This window comes from Cetorhinus maximus, chromosome 32 (assembly GCF_964194155.1).
Source record: "Cetorhinus maximus chromosome 32, sCetMax3.hap1.1, whole genome shotgun sequence".
Lineage (NCBI taxonomy): Eukaryota > Metazoa > Chordata > Chondrichthyes > Lamniformes > Cetorhinidae > Cetorhinus > Cetorhinus maximus.
Genome location: NC_135910.1, coordinates 5,465,392 through 5,489,032, shown reverse-complemented (window position 1 = coordinate 5,489,032; position 23,641 = coordinate 5,465,392). Strand labels below are relative to the sequence as shown.

The window sequence follows — 23,641 nt, the reverse complement described above, 5'->3', positions numbered from 1 at the left end:
CTGTGGCATCGTTCCCCTCATCTAAGTCATTGATGTAAATCGTAAAATGTTGAGGCCCCAGCACAGATCCCTGTGGGACTCCACTTGTCACATCCTGCCAACCCGAAAAAGACCCATTTATGCAAACTCTCTGTTTTCTGCCAGCCAGCCAATCTTCTATCCATGCTAATATGTTACCCCCATACCATGTGCTTTTATTTTCAGTAATAATCTTTGATGTGGCACCTTATCAAATGCCTTCTGGAAATCCAACTATAGGCTTCCCTTTGTCCACAGCGCATGTTACTCCTTCAAAAAACTCCAATAAATTGGTTAAGCATGATTTTTCTTTCACAAAACCATGCTCACTCTTCCCGATTGCCTTGAGATGTTCTAAGTGCCCAGCTATAGCCTCCTTAATGATTGATTCTAACAACTTCCCACGACAGACGTCAAGCTAATTGGCCTATAGTTTCTTGTTTCTGCCTCTCTCCCTTCTTGAATAGAGGCTAATTTCCAGTCTGATGGAACCGTTCCAGAATCTAGGGTATTTTGGAAAATTAACACCAGTGCATCATCTACCTCATTAGCCACCTCTTTTAAGACCCTAGGATGTAGTCTATCAGGACCTGGAGACTTGCCAGCCTGCAGTGCCATCAATTTGCTCAGTACCATTTCCCTAGTGACTTCTATTTCATCAAGTTCCTCTCTCTCTTTCACTTCCTGATTTGCAGGTATTACTGGAGTGTTATTTATATCCTCTGTAGTGAACACAAGCAAAATATTTGTTCATTTCTTCCACCATTTCCTTATTATCTACTATTAACTCCCCACCGTCACCCTCTCACCAACACTCACTTTACTTATTCTTTTCCTTTTTAAATACCTGTAGAAACTCTTGCTATCAGTTTTTACATTTCTAGCTAGCTTCCTCTCATACTCTAATTTCTTTCTCCTGGTTAAGTCATTCTCTACCGTCCTTTATATTCTGACCAATCATCTGTCCTGCCACTCATCTTTGTGGAGTTGTATTGCTTTTTCCTTAAGTTTGATGTTTTCCTTAAAAGGTCCTCCCCTTAGAATTTTTCTTTATAATAGGAATGTACTTATTCTGAATACTCTGAAATATCCCCTTAAATGCCTGCCACTGCTTGAGATTGTAGAGGATGATTTCAAATCTCTATTTCCTTCTCCTTTCCATAGATGTGGATTAACCCGTGTGCACAGGTCATATTCGACTCCGACCCAGCACCTAAAGAGATCGCAGGCCCAGGTGCTGTGGAGATGATGTCCCAAGCTATGATCAGGTGAGGTGCTCCGACCCGCTGCTGGGAGTTAACGGTCAGGATGTTGGGTTTAATGTGCATTCAGAGCCTCACAGGTTCAAACCGTGAGCTTACCTCACTAAAGCTATTAAATACACAATGATTGGCTGTCAAAAGATGGAATCGTGTTGATTCTTATAGGTGCCTGACGGAGCAAGGCTGCAAAAGAAACCAGGGAGAAACCGTTTAAGGCCATGAAGGAAAATAGCACAGAATTAAGATGGATTCAATAGCTCAAGACATTCCAGGGGTGTAAAACAAGGTTGGCAGATGATATTCTTAGGATTCTAAAGAAACTAGACAACATCAGCTACCATGACGTGTTTCATTGTGTCCAAAACAATAGAATCAGAGAATGTGGCCGGCACTTGAAGAGGGTAAATTCAAAACTTATCTGCAGAAGCAATATTTCAGTGACCGAGTGGCCCAGCTACGGAATGAATTCCCTAGTGTGATGTTGGAATCTGTTCGTATTGATTCATTCAGGTGTAAATTGGATAGATTTCTTTCAGAACATAACATTTGAAACACAGTATAGGAATACCAGGTGGTTTACTGGTACTACACGTGGCCGGGCATGGGTGACAGGAAGATTAAGTGTGGTGAGTGTTTGTATTTATCTTGCAGTCCCATTTTGTGGTTCCAGTCAGGTAGATGAAAAAGGCAGTCTGGGAGGGAGGTGTCCTCTGTACAGATGAGAGGCAGTGATGTTCCCCCGTGGGCTGGGCTGGAAGGGTGCAGAGGGGAAATCATCAGAAAGGTTTAAAATGACAGGCCATTTCAGTGTGAGTTTAAAAACCAGGTTGAGTCTTGAATCTCACAGTCTGCCAGTACAAAGGGAGGAATGTGCACCCTGGGAGTGCAGACGACAGGAGATATCCAGGAAGGCAGCGTTTATTGTTACCACAACACTAGGGGGAGTTTTTCCATCACATGTACTGATGCAGTCAGTAACATCATAGTCAATGACTTCTGAGAAAGCTGTCAGCGTCAAAAATGGCCTCCGTCTTCACAGAGCCCTCCCAGGTTGGCACAAAGGAGCTGGAAGGACTGAGAGGGCACCTCTTGACACATTCTCTGTGGCAAGAGGATACAGTCTCCCATTCACCACTGCTCCCCGCCGTCGCCCGCCACTGCTCCCCGCCGTCGCCCGCCACCCTCTCTCCGTCGCCCGCCACCCTCTCTCCGTCGCCCGCCACCCTCTCTCCGTCGCCCGCCACCCTCTCTCCGTCGCCCGCCACCCTCTCTCCGTCGCCCGCCACCCTCTCTCCGTCGCCCGCCACCCTCTCTCCGTCGCCCGCCACCCTCTCTCCGTCGCCCGCCACCCTCTCTCCGTCGCCCGCCACTGTCTCGTCGTCTCATATGAACATTCGAACCAGGAGCAGGAGTAGGCCACTCAGCCCTTCAAGCCTGCTCTGCCATTCAATAAGATCATGGCTTATCTGATTGTAACCTCCCGCCTGCTTCCGATAACCTTTCACCCCCTTGTTAATCAAGAATCTATCTCGCTCTGCTCTAAAAATATTCAAAGACCCTGCTTCCACTGCCTTTTGAGGAAGAGAGTTCCAAAGACTCACGACCCTCTGAGAGAAAACATTTCTTCTCATCTCTATCTTAAATGAGCGATCCCTTATTTTTAAGCCATGACCCCTAGTTCTAGATTCTCCCACAAGAGGAAACATCCTCTCCACGTCTACTCTGCCAATACCCCTCAGGATCTTAAAGGTTTCAATCAAGTCACCTCTTACTTTTCTAAACTCCAGTGGATACAAGTAAACCTTCTCTTAACTGTTTCTAACGCATTTTAATCTTTCCTTAAATAAGGTGACCAACACTGTACACAGTACTCCTGATGTGATCTCATCAGTGCTCTGTACAACTGAAGCATAATCTCCCTACTTTTGTATTCAATTCCCCTTGCAATAAACTATAACATTCTATTAGCTTTCCTAATTACTTGCTGTTCCTGCATACTAGCCTTTTGTGATTAATATACTATGACACCCAGATTCCTCTGCATCTCAGAGCTCTGCAATCTCTCACCATTTAGCTAATATGCTTCTTTTTGATTCTTCCTGCCAAAATTGACTATTTCACGTTTGTCCACGTTATACTCCGTTTGCCAGATCTTTGCTCACTCGCTTAACCTATCCGTGTCACTTCGTAGCCTCCTTATGTCCTTTTCACAACTTACTTTCCTACCTATCTTTGTGTCATCAGCAAATTTAGCGACCATTCCATCTGTCCCTTCATCCAAGTCATTGATATCATTGTAAAAAGTTGAGGCCCGAGCACTGATCCCTGTGGCGCACCACTCATTATCTCCTGCCAGCCAGGCAAGTCTCCCGCCCCCATCCCCTCCGCCTCTCCATGACGGCCACGACTAGACATTCCAGTGGTGACAAGAGTTACAGTGAAGATTAGCTAATGAAAGCGATGATAGTGTAAGGTAGAAGAGATTATATTGGAGCAAGTAAGGAAGCAAAAGATGTGTCTCGAGGAGCTGTAAATGGGAGTAGCAGAATTGTTACCTCAGCTGCTGTCCTAGCAAATGGGAACAGTGGTTAAGATCTGTAATTGTTGAACTCATTGTTAAGATTGTCTGATGTGGATCAAGTTGAAATGGAACTGTTTCTCTCTCTCCGCCCAGGGGTATGATGGACGAAGAAGGAAACCAGTTTGTTGCTTACTTCCTTCCAAATGAGGACACCATACGGAAACGGAAGAGAGACAATGAGGAATGCATTGATTACATGCCTGAGGATGTGTAAGTCTGCAGGTTACTGTGTCCTTGTGGTAAAGTAAGACATTACGCTGCATTGTAACAACAAGAATTTTGAAAATGAGGAAGTCCCTAAAAATGTACCGGGGCTTGAGCACAGTCATACGGGGAAGGTGCTGAAATAAGTAACCAGCTGCTTGAAAAATTCCCAGGGCAGGTACAGCACCGGGTTAGATACAGAGTAAAACTCCCTCTACACTGTCCGCAACAACACTCCCAGGGCAGGTACAGCACGGGGTTAGATACAGAGTAAAGCTTCCTCTACACTGTCTCCATCAAACACTCCCAGGGCAGGTACAGCACAGGGTTAGATACAGAGTAAAGCTTCCTCTACACTGTCCCCATCAAACACTCCCAGGGCAGGTACAGCATGTGATAGAACATAAGAGCTTTAGAACTAGGAGTAGGCCACTCGGCCCATCAAGTCTGCTCCACCATCTAATAAGATCATGGCTGATCTGATTGTGGCCTTAACTCCACTCTCCTGTCTGCTTCCCATAACTCTTGACTCCCTTGTCAATCACAAAACTGTCTAACCCATCTTTGAATATATTCAATGACCCAGCCTCCATTGTTCGCTGGGGAAGGGAATTCCAAACGCTAACAGCTCTCTGAGACAAGAAATTCCTCCTCATCTTCGTCTTAAATGGGAAGCCCCTCGTTTTAAAACTGTGCCACCTAGTTCTAGATTCCCCCATGAGGGAAACATCCTCTCAGCATCCACCCTGTCAAACCCCTTCAGAATCTTATATGTTTCAATAAGATCACCTCTCATTCTTCTAAATTCCAATGGGTATAGGCCTAACCTGCTCTACATTTTCTCATAAGACAACCCCTTCATGGAATCAGCCTAGTGAACCTTATCTGAACTGTTTCCAATGCAAGTGTGCATATGTCCTTCTTTAAGTAAGGTGACCAAAGCTCTACACAGTATTCTAATTGTGGTTTCACCAATACCCTGCATTTTTATACTCTATCCCTCTTGCAATAAAGGCCAACATTCCATTTGCCTTCATAATTATTGCTGTACCTGCATGCTGACTTTTTGTGATTCGTGTACAAGGACACCTAGGTACCTCAGCATTCTGCAGCCTCGATCCATTTAAATGATATTCTGCTTTTCTATTCTTCCTGCCCAAGTGGATAACCTCACATTTTCCCACAATACATTTTATCTGCCAAATTTTTGCCCACTCACTTAACCTATCTATATCCCTTTGCAGACCCTTTGTATCCTCCTCACAAGGAGCTTTCCTACCTATCTTCATATCGTCAGCAAATTTGGCTATGATACAGTCGGTCCCTTCATCCAAGTCATTAATATAGATCGTAAATAGTTGAGGTCCCAGCATTGATCCCTGTGGCACTCCAGTAGAATACTGTTTGCCATCCTGAAAAAGACCCATTTATCCTGACTCTCTGTTTCCTGTTAGTTAGTCAGTCTTCTAGCCACGCTAATATATCATCCCCAACACCATGAACTCTTGTCTTGTGTAGTAACTCTTTATGTGGCACCTTACAGAACCCTACTTGTAAATCCAAATACACTACATCTACTTTTATCTGTTCGGCTAGTTACATCCTCAAGCAACTCCAATAAGTTTGTCAGACACAATTTTCCTTTTGTAAAGCCATGTCGCCTCTACCTGATTGTATTATGATTTTCTAAATGTCCTGCTACTACCTCTTTAATAATAGATTCTAGCATTTTCCTAATGACAGACATTAGGCTAACTGGTCCATAGTTTCCTGCTTCCGTCTCCCTCCTTTCTTGAACAGAGGTGTTTTTTTTATTTTGCAGATTTCCAATCTGCTGGGACCATTCCAGACTCTGGGGAATTTTGGAAGATCGCAATCTATGCATATACTATTTCTGCAGCCACTTCTTTTAAGATCCCAGAGTGGAGGCCATCAAGTCCAGGGGACTTGTCAGCCTAAAGTCCCATTAGTATCCCCATTATGTTTTCTCCAGTGATGGCAATTGTTCCTCTGCTTTTCTTGGGATTTGTGTCTTCCAAGGTGAAGACGGGTACAAAATACTTGTTCAAAGTCTCTGCCATTTCCTCGTTTCCCATTATTAATTCCCCAGTCTCACCCCCTAAGGGATCAATGCACACTTAGCTACTCTTTTTCTTTATATATACTTGTGGAAGCTTTTACTATCTGTTTTTATATTTCTTGCTAGTTTTGTCTCATTTCTTGCCCTTTATTAATATTATTAGTTATCTTTTGCTGGTTTCTAAAACTCACAATCTTCTGGCCTACCACTCATCTTTTCAGCATTGCACGCTTTTTCTTTCAATTTACTGCCACCCTCAACTTTCTTAATGGTGCATCTTCTGGTAGAGCTTTTCGTCCTCAGTGGCAGATATCTTTGCTGAGGATTATGAAATATTTCCTTAAATGTCTGCCACTGCTTCTCTATTGTGTTACCATTTAACCTATTTATTCAGCCTGCTTTAGCCAACTCTGTCTTCATACCCTTGTAATTGTCTTTAAGTTTAAGACAATCGTTCTGAACCCACATTTCTCACTTAAACTAAATGTGAAATTCTATCATGTTGTGATCACACTTGCCTAGAGCATCCTTTACTTTAATTAACCCTGTCTCATTACACACTACCGGGTCCAAAATAGCCTGGTCTTTGGCCTCTTATCACCGTTGTGGATCTTAGGTGCAATTGTCCTTAGTCAAGATTGATAGAGACTGCTGGAAGCAAGGCTATTGGTAAATTTTACCTCTTATTGAACATTCTACATGTACAGTACATGGCTTAGCACAAGACTTGACATAGAACTATCTCTTAGCATACTCTGCCATGTGATGTAGATCATCTATTTACATATTTAACATTAATCCAATATACTACACCTGGTGGGTTCCAGAATGTATTCTAAGAAACTGTACCAAATACACTCTACAAATTCCAGGCTTCCTTTTTCTCATTTGATTTGTCTAATTGATGTAAAGGTTAAAGTCACCCAAGATTATTACAGTACCTTTCTTCGAAGCTCCCATTATTTCTAATATCTACAGTGTCCTGCTGTATAGCCACTGTTAGGGAGCCTATAAACTACTATCCTGGCCATTCCTTATCTCCACCCAAACTGATTCTACATCTCGAACTTCTGAACCAAGATCATTTCTCACTATTGTACTAATCTCATCCTTCATTAACAGAGCTACCCCACCTCCTTTTTCTTTTCCTCCTGTTCTTCCAAAATGTCAAATACCCCTGAATATTCAGGTCCCAGCCTTGGTCACTTTGCAATCACGTTTCTGTAATATGGCTATCATATCATATATTCATTTTTTTCTATTTACGCTATCAATTCATCCATCTTATTATGAATGCTGTGAGCATTCAGATAAAGGGCATTTCATTCTGTCTTTTTGTCTACTCTGACCTTATTTGTTGGTGCACTCTTATGTTTGTACACACTCTCCCTTCCTGTCACACTCTAATTATTACCCTACATTATTGCCTTGTCCTTTCACTTTCCAAATCTCCCTTCATGTGAACACCCACCCCACCATCACACTATTTAGTTTAAAGCCCTCTCCACACCCCTCGATATAGGATTCCCAGCACAGTTCAGGTACAGAACAGTCGTCTTATGATTAGAATTCAGAATAAGACTGAATTGCAACAATTCTGACAAAGAGTAAGTCCCTAAATATGAACTAGGGCCTGCACTGATTTGAGCACAGTTATACATGGAGGGCATTGAAATAAGTAAATGGCTAGTTGAAGCATTCCCTGGCCACGTACAGCATGGGATTAGATGCAGAGTAAAGCTCCCTCCACACTGTCCCTATCAAACACTCCCAGGACAGGTACAGCACAGGGTTAGATGCATAGTAAAGCTCCCTCTACACTGTCCCCATCAAACACTCCCGGGACAGGTACAGCATGGGGTTAGATACAGAGTAAAGCTCCCTCCGCACTGTCCCATCAAACACTCCCAGGGCAAGTACAGCACTGGGTTAGTTACAGTGTACAGTGTAAAGGGTTTGGGTGTGAGATGAGATAGTTCTCCGTCCCCTACTCAATGCGTTTTTTCTTTTACAGGTACGAGTATAAAATATCCAGAGAGTATAACTGGAACGTGAAGAACAAAGCCAGCAAAGGATACGAGGAAAACTATTTCTTCATCTTCCGCGATGGAGATGGAGTTTACTACAACGAGCTTGAGACCAGGTGAGCTGAGAGCAAACAATCCCTCACTGCAATGTCACAGCCAGGCACGGGGACAACTTCTATCCCAGAGTGCAGCATCTGGCAAGAGTCACTTGGACCTTAGTTAATTTGTTAATCACACCTGCTTCCCTCCTTCCCTTGCGTCCTCCTCAAAAGCATCCAGTTAACGGTAATTTGCTCATCTCTCACACAGCCTCTACACTGAGGAGCTCCTCATTTCTGGTGATTTTAACCTACCCTCCAATTCCTCTTGCCCTCCACTCCTCCAGCTAACCCCTTCCATTGTCTTCCTGCACATCAATTCCCCCAACCAAGCCCACAGGCTGCCCTTTGACCTTGCCAGCTGCAGGGGGCTGCCCTTTGACCCCATCAGCCACTGCAACCTCCTCCAGTGCCTTTCCCCAGTGATCGCACTCCCCTTGCATGTTTCCACTCTAACCTGTTTCAAAGTCGGGAGCATTTCCCCTCGTCTACACCATGCCGATTGGTGAAGTTCCCCATGGTTTAGCTTCCAGCTAGCTGACTGTTGTTTGTCTCTACAGAGTACGCCTGAGCAAGCGTCGTGCGAAGGGAGGTCACGGAGTTCAGTCAAACACCAACGCGGTGCTGGTGGTAAAACATAGAGACATGAATGAGAAAGAGCTGGAAGCACAGGTAGGTGAAACCAGCTGCATGCTGGCAAATCAGTTCAGCCATTCTGAAGTAGAGTGTGATTCCTGAAATACAGCTAATGACAGTGCTGACTGTGTTCAGTAATGCCTGACCTGCACCTTCCTGTCAGCTCCCACTTGTTACCTGGGGATCATGTTCGCTGATGAAACAAAATGATGGGGTCCTGACGTTAGCTTAGATTCCTGTCCTGGAATGACTGACCAGCCCCAGTTTGATTCTTCAACACATAAAGCAGCAGTCTTTCATCACGGAGCAGTGGACACAGAGCAGTGTCCATGGGAGATGGAGGTCACTGAGGAGCTGCAGTCTCTGTTATACCATCATGAAGTGAGGGGGTTCCTGGTGGTAAATACACTCTCCTCACTGACCTGATATCCTCCCATACACAGTCTCACAGGGTATGAATTATCAACTTGTGAAGATTATGTTGAAATGTACAGGATGGATGTTCCACCCAACCCCCAAAACCCTTGAGGCCAGTCTGTCTGCTGCATCCCTCCCACCCCTTGGATCACTTTCCCCTGCAAATCATGTCTTGTTCCATCTCAACTGACGCTATCTGCCCTCACTGCCCCAGGTCAGTTTGCTCCACAATCCTCTGTGTTTAAGTCGTGAACAGTGTGTTTACTTTCCCCATTCTGAGCTCCAGTCCCTCATCTGACCGAGTGAGAAATGTCACAGGATGTCAGCAAATATTTTTGGAAAGCATTTCCCAATGTAGTTTATATTCTCATCACCTTAGCCTCGCTTATATTCTCCAGACCTGTTCAATACCTCCCTTCCCTTCACCTTATTCTTGCCCGTCTCTGATCTACCTGTGTATTTATGCTGGGGGACGTTCTTTCCCCCTATTCATAAGAGCATAAGAAACAGGAGCAGGAGTAGACCCTATGGCCCCTCGAGCTGCTACGCCATTCAATATGATCATGTCTGATATACTGCCTCAACTCCACTTTCCCGCCCACTCCCCATATCCCTTGATTCTCGGAGGGACTAAAGTGTGTCCATCTCAACCTTAAAGTTATTCAGTGGTGGAACAACCACTCTGGCATGGAGAATTCCAAAGATTCGCAAACCTCTGGGTGAAGAAATTCCTCAACTCAGTCCTAAATAATCACTCACTTCACTTTTCCAGAACCGCTTTATCCAACTCAGGGTCGCAGGAAGTCGGAGTCTATCCCGACAAGCGGTGGGCACTAGGCGGGGTACACCCAGTCCGTCACAGGGCACGTGCACAGACGCAGACACACACACACACACAAAGGGGCAATTTAACTGTAGCCAGTACACCTAACCAGCACGCCTTTGGATGGTGGGAGGAAGCCCAGAACACCTGGCGGAAACCCACATGGACATGGGGGGAAGGTGCAAATTCCACACCGAGGTCAGAATTGAACCTGGGTCCCTGGAGCTGTGAGGCAACAGCCTCAGCCCCTTATTAAAGATTGTGCACCTGTATTCTAGACTCCCTAGGCAAGGGAAATAGCCTCTGTGTCTACCCTCTAAAGCCCCCTCAGAACTCTCTGGCCAGAATGTAACGCTCGTCGGGCAGGTGCGCACCCGACCCAACCGAGCGTAAAATGATGTGCGATGACATCGGGTAAGCATCCTGACGTCATCGAGCACTCGCACAATATTTCGGTTGGCGGGTGTGCACTGGAGTCGGCAGCATGCCTGCCCACAATGTAAATGCCTACTAAGGCCATTAAAGTTATAATTGAAAGACATGTTTTGCTGCCCGTCCAACGTTATGGTTGGCGGGCTGGCGAAAAGACCAAGCAGCCTTTGCATTTTTTAGGAAACGGGCAGGGTGAGGTTTCCAAAAGCAAATAAAAACAAAATAAAAATGTTAGCATTTCAGAGCGGGGACATGTTTTATAACATTTTAAAAATCTTTATCTTTGATTTTGCATATCTCCATCTCCCTGAGGCACCTCTGTGCCTTAGGGAGCTTTTCCAGCGCACACCCGCGCGCATGTGCGAATTTGCACTCTCGCCCTCCTTCTCCCCCTCCCTCCCCCACAGGCAGCGCTCAGCACTGAAACACATGTTTCACACTGGGCGGGCCTTAATTGGCCTGCCAGCATGAAATTGCGGTCCGGCCCCAATTGCGGACGGCGGTCAGCTTCCCGACCGCTCCCATCGAGCCCGCCCAACGGGGGCAAAATTACGCCCCATGTTTCAATGAGATCGCCTCTCATTCTTCCAAACTCCAGGGAGTATAGACCCAGCTTGCTCAGCCTTTCATCGTAGGTCAACCCTGTAATTCCAGGAACCAATCTAGTGGGTCTTCACTGTACTGCCTCCAATGCAAGTATATCCTTCCTTAGATCTGTGTTCAGTACTCCAGGGGAAGAATTTTGCCCTCGTCGGGCGGGCGCAGCAGGCGGGCTTGGGAGCGGCCACGAAGCTGACCGCCGCCCACAATCGGGCCCCGACATGGATTTCACGCGGGTTGGCCAATTAACAGTCAGCCAGCATGAAACACGCGCTGCAGCACCCAGCACTGCCGGGGTGAGGGTGGCAGGAGTGAGCGCTGAAGTTAGCGGGTGCGCGCATTAAAAGCCTCCCGAGGCACAGAGCTGCCTCAGGGAGCTGAAGATTTTTATCAATACAAAGAATTTTAAAATAATGAAAACGTCCCCTCATGTGACTCTGTCACTTGAGCAGAGGCATGTAAAGTATGAGCGCAAAAAGGTTTTATTTTTTTAATCACTGGACAAACCTCATCCTGCCCTTGGATGGGGTTTTGCCAAAAATGCAAAGGCTGCCTGGCCTTTTCGCCCACCCGCCCGCCAACCAAACAGTTGGACGGGCCGTGAAAAATTCCAAACAATTAGTTGATTAAGGGCCTTAATGGGCCGCTTAATTGCCGGCTGGCACACTGCCAACTCCCCCACGCACCCGCCGACCGAAATATCACGTGAGTGCGCGATGATGTCAGGACGCTCGCCCGACGTCATCGTGCGTCATTTTACACTCGTTCGGGTCGGGCGTGCACCCGCCCGCCTGACGAGCGCAATATTCTGCCCCAGGTGTCCCCACATTGGTGACCTATGGTTAACTGTGTGTCACCGGCCAAAGAACCAAAATACTGCAGCTGCTGGGAATCTGAAACAAAAACATGAAATGTTGGGACACTGCGCAGGCCGGGCAGCCTCTGTTGAAAGAGGGAGCACAAGACAGTTCATTTGTCTGGTGTAAAACTTTTCTCAGAACTAAATGATATTAAAAGGGGTTAAGGGCCAATTCTATTCAGTTTCTTCATTGATCGCTTTCCCCTGTATATCGATAACTGTCATTGTTGCTTTAAGATCTCGTCCTGATGTAGAATGCCTCTTCATCTTCACCTCTCCCTTACATTTACATGGTCCATAACTCTTCCCTTCCCTTCTTGGACTTTTATCACCAGGGAGGGATGGACTGTCCACTGACATCTATTACTAGAACCACCAATTTCCACATCTACCTTAATTATTCTTCTTCCCACCCTGTTCCTGTAAGAATGCAATCCCCTTTCCCCAGTTTCTCTGTCTCCATTGGATCTCTGCCGACAATTCCACCTTCCACACCAGAGCTTCCAAAATGTCCTCTTCAGCCGAAGTTATCCTCCCTGAAGCTTCAGACCCTCGACCAAGTACGTGTTCCCTACGCTTCCACCCACATCACCATTTTTCCCCACAGTGCTGGTCTCACACTTGTCCTCATCTTCCACACCACGAGCCCCTGCATTTGGCACTTCATCCTTCCAACATTTCCAATATATTGCCGTCACCAAACATGCCTTCCCCTCCCTTTTCAGAATCACAAAAGTACCGATCCTTTTTACATCACCCCAACACCTCTCCCCGATGTCTTCTCAGGTAAGTACAGGAGATAAAACACTTAGCCAGACTCACACTTTCCACCCCACCCCATTCATCTCCCCCACCCCCACCAACCCCCCCCCAGCCCACCCGCACCATTGTCCAGGGCCCCTACATTCCTTTCAGGTAAGACCATGATCTAGTAGGTCCTCCACCTCAGTTCGCTGCTCACAGTGTGACCTCCTCTACACTGGAGAAATTGGGCGGTTGCTCCTCCCTGTCTGCAAGTGTGACCCCAGGCTTCCTTAAACTCATTACTTTAATTCTGCCTCCCCACTCCCCCTCTATCCGTGGTCTCCTACACTGTTCCACAGAAGCTCAGTGCAAGCTTCAGGAAACAGTACCTCACCTCTCTGCTGTTTGCAACCCCTTGGCCTTCACTACAACTGCCATCAGCAAATGCTGGCAAGCTGGGATGAGGGTAGACCAGCATTTCAGTGGATGGTAGATCCAAGCATGTTGATACATTGTGCCAGCCCCGTGCATTTCCCCTGCAGCAGGACAAGATTTTTCTGCAAGATTTTGCAAGAACGACACAGATTCCAGGGTAAAATAGCCAGAGCCAGGATTAGAAATTTTGGCTGTGGTACTGCACCTTTTTCTGGGCCCCCTATCTCTCTCTCTCTCTCTCTCTCTCTCTCTCTCTCCACCCCCCTCCCCCCCTTTTAACCCTCCCCCCCCACATCTTTCCAGTGTCCAGAACTGGGAACCATCGTCACTGTGGGGTTGAAGTATTTTATCTAGGTTTAGCAAAACCTTTTGGCTTTTGCACGCTGTGCGTCTATTTGTGAAACCCATTGAAGGCTCAGGTTTCAGTGTGAGGCACTTTACAACCATGGCTTTGTCAGACAATTGCACAACTTGGCTGTTCATGTTATATAACCAGCCCTGCTTCTTTGAACCTGGTCCAAAGCAATATCCAGACAGCAACATTCAAAAGACTTGACCCTCTCAAACACCGCAGACAATTACCTCATGTATAACTGAGAATATCTTGGCCTAACAAGTGACATATTCGATTGGTGCATGACTCCTGGGCCACGATATTTAGGTCAGGGGGGCGAGGCCTGCTCGCCGACACGGGATGACGTCAGGCGGAACTCCCGACATCACCCCTCCTCATTTCAATTGTCAGGTCGGCGGGGGCGCAGCCGAATCTGCTGTGCGCCCGCCGACCTGTCAAGGGCCAATTGAGGCCATTTAAAAACTAATTGAAGTAATTAATGGACCTGCCTGTCCAACCTTCAGGTTGGCGGGCAGGCCGGGAGCCCTGGCGGGCTTCAGAAAAAGCATGAAACCTCATCCACGGGCGGGATGAGGTTTCATGAGGATTTTTTAAAAATTTAATAAAAGTTTGATTAAAAGTGATGGACATGTCCCAACTCATGTGATAGTGTCACATGAGGGGACAGGTCAGGGAAGTTTTATTTCTGTACTTTTACCATTTTTAAATTTAGCACCGATCTTCCTGAGGCAGCACTTAGCCTGCACATGCCCACTCCTGCACTTCCCCCCCGCCCACCCCCGACAGAGGGAAAATTCTTCCGCTGATTTCACTTCCAAGTTTAAAAATGGCAAAACCTTCCAGTAAACCAGCACCGGACAATTCACCTGTAATAATTTCTCTCCACACAAGTGGGCTTGTTAGCAGAAAAAATACACATTGCATTGAATAAAAAACATTTTCTCACTTTAAATTGAAACTAGCCACACGTACAAACGCCCAGCATGGAGCACATAACAGGAGAGCAAAGTACTGCGGAGACTGGAAATCTGTAACGTAAATAGAAAATGCTGGAAATAACTGAGCAGGCCAGGTAGCATCTGTGGAGAGAGAAACAGTCAGCATTTCAGGTCCACGGTCTGCACTAGATCTGACGAGGGGCTCAGTGACCTCTGTTTCTCTCTGCACAGATACCACCTGATGTGCTGAGCATTTCCAACATTTGCCATTTCTATCGGAGCAAAAATGACCCCTTTTGCCAGCCCTCCATAATGCAGTCAGACTTCCCCTTCAAGTAACACAACAGCTGCTGCCTGAGACCTGATTTGGCACAGCATTAAAACACGAATTTCAGAAAAAACAATTACAGTATGAAGGAAACATAAACGACTTGCTGAGCAAAAGAAAAGCAACATCAAAGCAATAAATTGATCATTTTTTTTAAATGAATAATTAATATTTATGACCATTTAAAAAGTGCCAAGCAGCAGGAATAGCTGATAAGATCTTTTTGGCCTCTTCGCTTAAGAAGCAGAGCTAGAGACAGACTGACTTGGCCCCAGGTCCTGGTCACCAGGGGGGAGGGGAGGGGATTGGGACCACGCTAAGGAGTTGGATTTAGCTAACGCTGAGCTCGTGTTCGTCCCTGGTGGTGCAGGCTCCCAGCTGGCCCTGGCGGAATTCATGTGAAAGGTGGGGTCGGAAGTGGTTTGTCTTTCAGCCTGGGCTTTCCTCCTCTCCCAGCCCAGTGTCTGGATAGGCTTTTGGGAGGGTGTGTGTGTGTGTGTGGGTTCCGTTCACTCCCAGTCCCTGGGTTCGCTCGTGCGCTCTCACATCCTCTCTCACCCTCTGGCTCGCGCTATCTCACTGTCACACAGGGGAAGCCAGGGCCACACCATTGTCTAAGGGACTAAGGCAAGGCCGGTAGGGAAGAGCGAGGGCCACAGACATCATCGACTGAGGGTGGACTTGTAGGAGTGGTTGGTAATATAAAGGCTTTGTGGGGGTAAGCTAAACTGAAGAGGCCCAGTCGCTTTGACTGACCTTGTACTTGAGCAGCCTCCAGTCAGGGCTGGAGAAGAGTGAGGAAAGCCACGCCCAAACAGAAAGTCCACATGGTAAGCAAGAAAGGAGGGACTGGGGAATCTGGCACTTCAGCCAATGATTTTTCAGAACAGCAGCAACCATTGGCCAAATAGCCTGATGATCAGGATGGTCTACTCACCTGATTGGCTGCTTTGGACATTGCAGTGTAGAACATCCTGATTGACAGGCTACTCAGCCAATGAGCCAGGGCCTCTAGAGTACAGGCCTCGGTGTTTTGCACCTTGCGCACCCCTCTCTCCTGGGCCCTGGATATAGAATCATAGAATGGTTACAGCACAGAAGGATGCCATTCAGCCCTTTGAATCCTCTCTGTGCTGGCTCTCTGCAACAGAGCTAGCTAGTCCCACTTTCCCACCTTTAGCCCTTCAAATATTTTCTATTCAGATAATTACCTAATACCTTTTGAATCTGCCTCCACCACATTCTTATGCTGTGCATTCCAGACCTAACCAGTTGCTATGTAAGAGCATTTCCTCATGTTGCCATTGCTTTTTTTGTCATCACTTTAAATTGGTGTCCCCTAGTTCTCGACCCTTCCACCAATGAGAACAATATCATGTGATAGATTTTGTATTTCATATGTTCAAAAGTCTGAATGGCCTACTGCGGCTTCTAAGTCCTATGTTCCTATGTTTAAAATTATTTAAGGTAGAAGTAAATTGTTTCTGGCTGTTAAAGGGTTAGGATGACATCCTACAATGTTTCCTACATTACAGCTGTGGCTATGCTTCAATAGTATTTTATTGGCCATAAAGCGCTTTGAGATGCACGGCAGTCGTGAAAGGCACTATATAAATACAAGTCTTTTTTTAATAATACAGGATTAAATGTGGAGATTTAAGACAGGAAAATCTTCTTTACAGAGAGTTGTGAAGCTTTGAAATTCACTTGCAGGTGGTTGAGGCAAAAACTCAGCATTCCATAATGAATTGGATAGATGGATGAAGAGTAAAGGGGATATGGGAATGGAGCGGGACAACTTGCTCACGTTGAGGGCAAACACTGATAGGGACTGGTTGGACTGTATGGCCTGTTTCAGTGTTAGAATGTCATGATGCCCAGTGAGATCTGTGAAATCAAATTGGGGTTAATCCAAAGGTGATGCAGTTGCACAGCGGTAGACTTTAGAGGAGGGGGAGGAGGGTGGAGATAATGTGCAGCCTTGCTGAGGATCCAGAATCCTGAGGCTGGAGATCGTTGCCTCAATACTTTGTGCTCTTGTCCCACAGGAAGCCAGGCGGGCTCAGCTGGAGAATCACGAGCCAGAGGATGAAGAGGAAATGGACCATGGAACAGAGATCCCGGGATCAGGTAATGATGTTTGTCCAGATGGAGTTTCCTTTCATCGATCAGTGAAGGTGCAGGCAAAGGGTGCGCACTCCTTGCAATGAAATCTGCAACTTCCGGCTCTCCCCCACAATAATCTGTCCCCAAGTCTCCTGTCCGCTGCCCATTCCACCACCCCTCCACCCCTGGGTTAGGCCACCCCTGCACCATTGCTGGCTATCAGTTTGGCCCTAGATTCTGGAAGGGGCCCATCAGATTGGAAAATGTAACACCTTTATTCAAGAAAGGAGGGAGACCAAAAGTAGGAAACTATAGGCAAATTAACATAACATCTGTCGTAGGGAAAATGCTAGAATCTATTATTAAGGAGGAAGTAGCAGGACATTTAGAAAATCATAAAACAATCAGACAGAGTCAACAAGGATTTGTGAAAGGGAAATTGTATATGACTAATTTATTAGAATTCTTTGAGGAAGTAACAAGCAACATGGATAGAGGGGAACCTGTAGATGTGGTGTACTTGGATTTCCAAAAGGCATTCGACAAGTTTCTACATTAAAGCTTACTTCACAAAATAAGAGCTTGTGGTGTAGGGGGGTAACATATTAGCATGGATAGAGGGTTGGTTAGTTAAACAGAAAGCAGAGAGAAGGAATAAGTGGGTCATTTTTCAGTCGGCAGGCAGTTACTAGTGGAGCACCACAGGGGATGGGCAAAAAATTGGCGTATGGAGTATAATGTGGGAAAATGTGAACTTGTCCACTTTGGCACGAAGAATAGAAAAGCAGTGTAATATTTAAATAGAGAGGGATCTGGTTGTCCTGGTACATGAATTACAAAATATTGGAATGCAGGTGCAGCGGTTAAGAAGGCAAATGGAATGGTGTTGTTTATTGCAAGTGGAATGGAATATAAAAGTAGGGAAGTTATGCTACAATTGGAAAGACCACATCTTGAGTACTGTGTATAGTTTTGGTCTTCTTACTTAACAAAGGATACAGTTGCATTAGAAGCAGTTCAGAGAAGGTTCACTCAATACATTCCTGGGGTGAATAGGTTATTTTATGAGGGAAAAGTTGAGCCGGTCGGGCCTATACTCATTGGAGTTTAGAATAATGAGAGGTGATCAGATCAAAACATATAAGATCCTGAGGGGACTTGACAGAGTGGATACTGAGAGGATGTTTCATCTTGTGGAGGAATCTAGAATCAGGGATCACAGTTTAAAAATTAGGGGTCTTCCATTTAAGACTGAGATAAGAAGGAATAGTGGAATGTCTGTGGAATTCTCTTCCACAGAGAGCAGTGGAGGGTGGGTCATTGAATATATTCAAGGCTAAGTTGGACAGATTTTTGATCAGTGAGGAAGTCGAGGGTTATGTGGGGAAGACAGGAAAGTGGAGTTAAGGCCACAATCAGATCAGCCATGATCTTATTGAAAGGTGGAATAGGCTTGAGGGGCCGAATGGCCTCCTCCTGCTCCTAATTCTTGTGTTCTTTCTGCAACTATGTTAATAGCAGTTGGAAAGTATCTATAGAGTCATTGCGACACAGGAGAAGGACATTCATTGAGTCCATGCCAGCTTACTAGAGCAAACCAGTCGGTCCCATTCCCCTGCTCTATCACCTAACCCTGTAAGTTTATTTCCCTCAATTGCCTATCCAATTTCCTTTTGAAATCATTGATTCACCATTCACTACCCTGGCATGCAGTCAGTTCCAGGTCGTCACCACTCAATGGTAAAACAAATTCTTCCTCACGTACCCCCGCCCCTTACTTCTTGCCAAAAACCTTACATTCGTCCTTGTACCATCAGCTGACAACTTTGCACACCTTATCGAAACCTGTCATACTTCCCTACGCCTCTATCAGATCTCCCCTCAATCTCCTATGCTCCAAGGAGAACAACCTTAGCTTTAAGGTGTGGTGATCAGAAGATTGTGAAGGAGATGTTGCTTGAGGATGGGATGGGATTTGACGGTGATGCCCTGCACAGGTGGATGGCGTACTGGCGCTCACTATACTGGCTCATCCCATGGTTACTGACTAACTTGTCACTGTCCTATCTCCTGCACTTCATTGAAGTTGCTCTGCACATCCTGATGCAGTTCAATGTGTAACTTTGGCGCTGCCTCCATTGCACTCGACCTAGCTCCTGTTGACAATCCTAGTTTGGGCTGCTAGTTTCTGCTGCCCCCCCTCCGCCCCCAGTCTGTGGGACCCTGGTGCCTGGCTTCAGGCCCAGGCTGGAGGTTGTGAAGCTTCCTCCCGGTTATGGTTCTTTCTTTTTCTTTTTCCCCCTCCTACCCTGAAGGTGTTGCCTGAGGTACGTAGGTGTGATTTGGTAGGACATTAACTAGCTGGTGGAGCGTGGCTGTCCTGCCTGATATGAGCTCTCCCAGTATCAATGGTGCACCTTCTGGTGTATGGCTTGGGTCCACAGTGCCTGTTGCGACTAAGCTAATGAGGAGCTGATGGTCATTAATTTACTCGATGACTTCCACCTTTCAGTGTGTCAACTTCCTGAAAAGTCAGTGTAAATCACCGACTGCTCACATGCACCAAGCCCCTGAGCATTTGTGGACTTATGTTACTTTTATTAATATTTTGATGGTTGCAACGAACTTGCTTTGAGTATTTTGTATAATAAGCTGTGACCCTGCAGGGGTATATTGCTTCTGTTCAATGTGGGAGGATGGGGTAGTGTCGTGGGATCTGAACTCTCTGCCTGACTGATACTTTGTCAGCTGTGGCTCAATGGATAGCACTCTCACCTCTGGCCCAAGGTTCTGGGTTCAAATTCCACTCCAGGACATGAGCATAAAATTTAGGCTGACACTCCAGTTTAGTACTGAGGGAATGCAGCACTGTCTTTCAAATGAGACGTTAAACGGAGCCCTGTCTGCTCTCTCTCAGGTGGAAGTAAAAGATCCCATGGCACTATTTCCAAGAAGAGCTGGGGAGTTCTCTCTGGTGTCCTGGCCAATATTTATCCCTCGATTAACACCACATTATTGCATTGCTGTTTGTGGGAGCTTGCTTCCAAAGTACCTCATTGGCTGTAAAGCACTTTGCAATGTCCGGTGGTTATGAAAGGCACTCTATAACTGCAAGTCTTTCTTTTTTTCTCATTAGAAGATGAAAAGGACAAGGAGAGTGGCAGTGAGAAGGCAGACAGTGCGGACGAGCACTCAGCAAGTGAAAGTGAACGGGAAGAGGACAAGGAGGAGAAAGCGAGCAACAAGAGTGGAAGCGATGCGGAAAGCAACAGTGGGGACGATCGGCAGGCTCGCGAGGCCCGTGATGAGGAGGAAATCTTTGGCAGTGACGACGACAGTGACAACGAGGATCGGCAGAATGAGAGTGGCCGGGAGGAGAGTGGCAGTGACGATGAGCAGCAGAGTGAGGAGGAAGAGCGCAGAAGCCGCAGCAGGAGCGCGTCCAATAGCGGCAGCGAGCTGTCTGACAATGAGAACCAACATGCCGCACAAAGTGGCAGTGAGCAGGGTACGGATTCGAGCGAGAATGAGGGGAGTGGCAGCGAGAGTGACTGAAAAGAGTTCAGCTCTCTACTGGCTGGCTGTAGTGGGTTCGAATGGATTGGGACATCATCTTATAGATTCACTGATACTTTGGGATATCAGTGACCCTCCCCTCCCCTCTCTATCTGTTTATGCACTTGGTGAGTAAAGTTAGCACAGTTCTGTATGTTGAAGCCTCGAGCCACTGACCCAGGTACATAGCGAATGTGCAAGATTTTAACACTTGGCTAACTGCTGATGTTTAAGCTCATTTTTATAAGCATTTGTATAAAATTGCAATGTTCTGTGACATCCTTAAATAGATAATAAAAACCCATTGTGTTAAACCTGACACCGTGGGGGCGGGGTGACAGCGGAATGTGCACGGTTAAAATACAAAAGGAGACATTTGGGGACCCGAGTTCCCAGTTTCAGACCAGACACTGCATTTGAGAATTGAAATATTCCTGTTGACAAGAAGCTCATCTTACTTTTGTACTAAATTTTCTGAAATTTGTACAGTATGGAACTTTGTGGAACAGTTTTAGTGCTGATTCCAATTCTGGATGTGATTGGAACATACTTGTTGCAGGTTCTGGGCTTAGCCTGATTGTTAACGTTTTATGATTGGGTTAAAAAAAAATGCTCCATTTATTCATGGCTTTGTGTGATCTCTGCATCTTTCCCAGCTCTTCAGTGAGGTTGGGAGAGTTAGAAAGAGTTTTGACAGTTGAAGGTTAGACACCATGAGCTGCGCGAGTTCATGTTGCAGAGAGAGGTGCCCCTGCTGTGAGTGGGAACTTTACCAGCCAGCCCTTCATCCCACTGTTTCTGTGTTCTATGCAATGTTGAAGGCGCAAAAAGTGGCGCTCATCTAGACCTGTTATTTGTTAGTATCCCAGTTCATGTAAATGAAATGAAAATTGCAGCGTCCCTAGAGGATAGTAACCACCAAATCACAAGATAATTACAGAGGTCTGGGGCCATTCAGCCCATCATAGTCCATGCAACCATAAGTAGCCTTAAAAGTTTCTCCTTTGCTGTATCAGTTAATGATTTCTCCGCCGATGCTGCCAGACCTGCTGAGTTTTTCCAGGTAATTCTGTTTTTGTTTTTAATGATTTGACATGTTGGTAACTTTTGAAGTAATGAACTTCCTGACTTCGACTCCACATTCGTCTTTTGCATATTTTACTCTATATCTCCATGTCCCATACTTTTAATTTGCTTTAAAGTAAAGTTCTGAATTTGCTCTTTCCATTCCATTAGTTAGCTCCATTATTTCTACAAATTCTATGCCAAATTTCCAGGCTGAAAATCCTGAGTTTCTCTAATCTTTCGTCATGATTGATATCTCTGCAACAAGGGACCAACCCCATGCCTGCATTGCTTGCAATGTTCATCTCCTTCCTGGTCCTGGAGACCAGCAAGTGACTCAGTGCTCTATGTGGTCTGGCAAATGTACTGTAGATAGTTTCACTTTGCCTGGCTTTTACTATGCTGTGCTGATTCTTGTTCAGTGTTGTATTGGGTCTGTTGGTTTCTGCTGCACATTTTTGGACATGTTGAGTTTTGAATGCTAAGACTCCGAGGTCTCTTTCAGCTCCATCCACCGCTATTCTGACCCCATTCATGCAGCATGTGGATTGCCTATCTTTCCTATGTTTAGTACCTGTCATTTTCTCAATTAAATTCCATCTGCCTCTGTTCGACCCGCTTACATATTTTGTTCAACAATTTGCCATACAAATTTGATTACTCTATGCCGAGTTTCTCGGCTCAGGTCATTTATAGAAATTGGAAACCATACTAGCTCTAACTCTCAGCCATGTTGCACCCCACTTGTCGGCTCACCACTGTAACCTCTCTAACAAGCATTCACTTCCCCTGTTCACCCAATTTCTTAACTGTCCTCAGGATTTATCCTGATGCCCCACAGCTTTGGGTTTTACTAATAGCCTTTCTTGTGGAACTTCATAAAATGCCCATTGGAGATTGGGGTATAACATTGTCCACTCGGTCAAAGTCCGGTCTCAATCCATGTTGACTGCTCTCCTTCAGAGCGTTGTACAAATAACTTGTTTCAGGAAGTGATTAGATTCTCGAGAATGGTTTCAGGGATGAGAAACTTCAGTGATGAAGATAGATTGAAGAAGTTGGGACTTTTTTCTTTGGAGAAAAGAAGGCTGAGAGGAGATTAGATGGAGGTGTTCAAAATCCTGAGGGTTCTGGACAGAGTAGATAGGGCGAAACTGTTCCCGCTCATGAAAGGAGCAAGAACGAGAGGGCACAGATTAGAAGTAGTTGGTAAAAGAAGCAAAAACGACATCATGAGGAATGTTTTCACGCAGTGAATGGTTAAGGTCTGGAATGCGCTGCCTGAGAGTGCGGTGGAGGCAGGTTCAATCTAGGCATTCAAAAGGGAATTAGACTTAACTGAAAAGGAAGAATGTGCAGGGCTACGAGGAGAAGGCAGGAGAATGGCACTAAGTCAATTGCTCATTCAGGGAGCCGGTGCAGGCATTATGGGCTGAATGGCCTCCTTCTGTGCTTTAACAATTCTGTACTGGGATAACCCAGTTAGAATGTACAACCTGCTGAACCTCAATTTTAAAAAGACATTTGATAAAGTCCCATGTGAAAGGCTGTTTTTTTTTATTATTCATTCATGGGATGTGGGCTTTGCTGGCTGGGTCAGCATTTATTGCCCATCCCTAGTTGCTCATGAGAAGGTGTTGGTGAGCTGCCTTCTCGAAACATTGCAGTCCATGTGGTGTAGGTACACCCACAGTGCTGTTAGGGAGGGAGTTCCAGGATTTTGGCCCAGCAACAGTGAAGGAACGGCGATATATTTCCAAGTCAGGATGGTGAGTGTCTTGGAGGGGAACCTCCAGATGGTGGTGTCCCCATCTATCTGCTGCCCTTGTCCTTCTAGATAGTAGTGGTTGTGGGTTTGGAAGGTGCTGTCTCAGGAGCCTTGGTGAATTCCTGCAGTGCATCTTGTAGATGGTACACACTGCTGCTACTGTGCATCAGTGGTGGAGGGAGTGAATGTTTGTGGATGTGGTGCCAATTAAGTGGGCTGCTTTGTCCTGGACAGCGTCAAGCTTCTTGAGTGTTGTGGGAGCTGCACTCATCCAGGCAAGTGGCGAGTATTCCATCACACTCTTGACTTG

General features: G+C 45.9%; 1 protein-coding gene across 1 annotated transcript in view; it reads left to right on the top strand.

Moving 5' to 3' along the window:
* paf1 (PAF1 homolog, Paf1/RNA polymerase II complex component) overlaps positions 1–22,174 on the top strand; it is a 45,730-nt gene extending 23,556 nt beyond the window's left edge. The window contains exons 9-14 of the mRNA XM_078533330.1: positions 1,183–1,286; positions 3,955–4,071; positions 8,160–8,288; positions 8,831–8,942; positions 16,886–16,967; positions 20,080–22,174. Of these exons, the coding sequence (XP_078389456.1) occupies positions 1,183–1,286; positions 3,955–4,071; positions 8,160–8,288; positions 8,831–8,942; positions 16,886–16,967; positions 20,080–20,498 (963 nt within the window). The 3' untranslated portion in view covers positions 20,499–22,174. The remainder of the gene's footprint in view (positions 1–1,182; positions 1,287–3,954; positions 4,072–8,159; positions 8,289–8,830; positions 8,943–16,885; positions 16,968–20,079) is intronic.
* Positions 22,175–23,641: the final 1,467 nt, after the last annotated feature.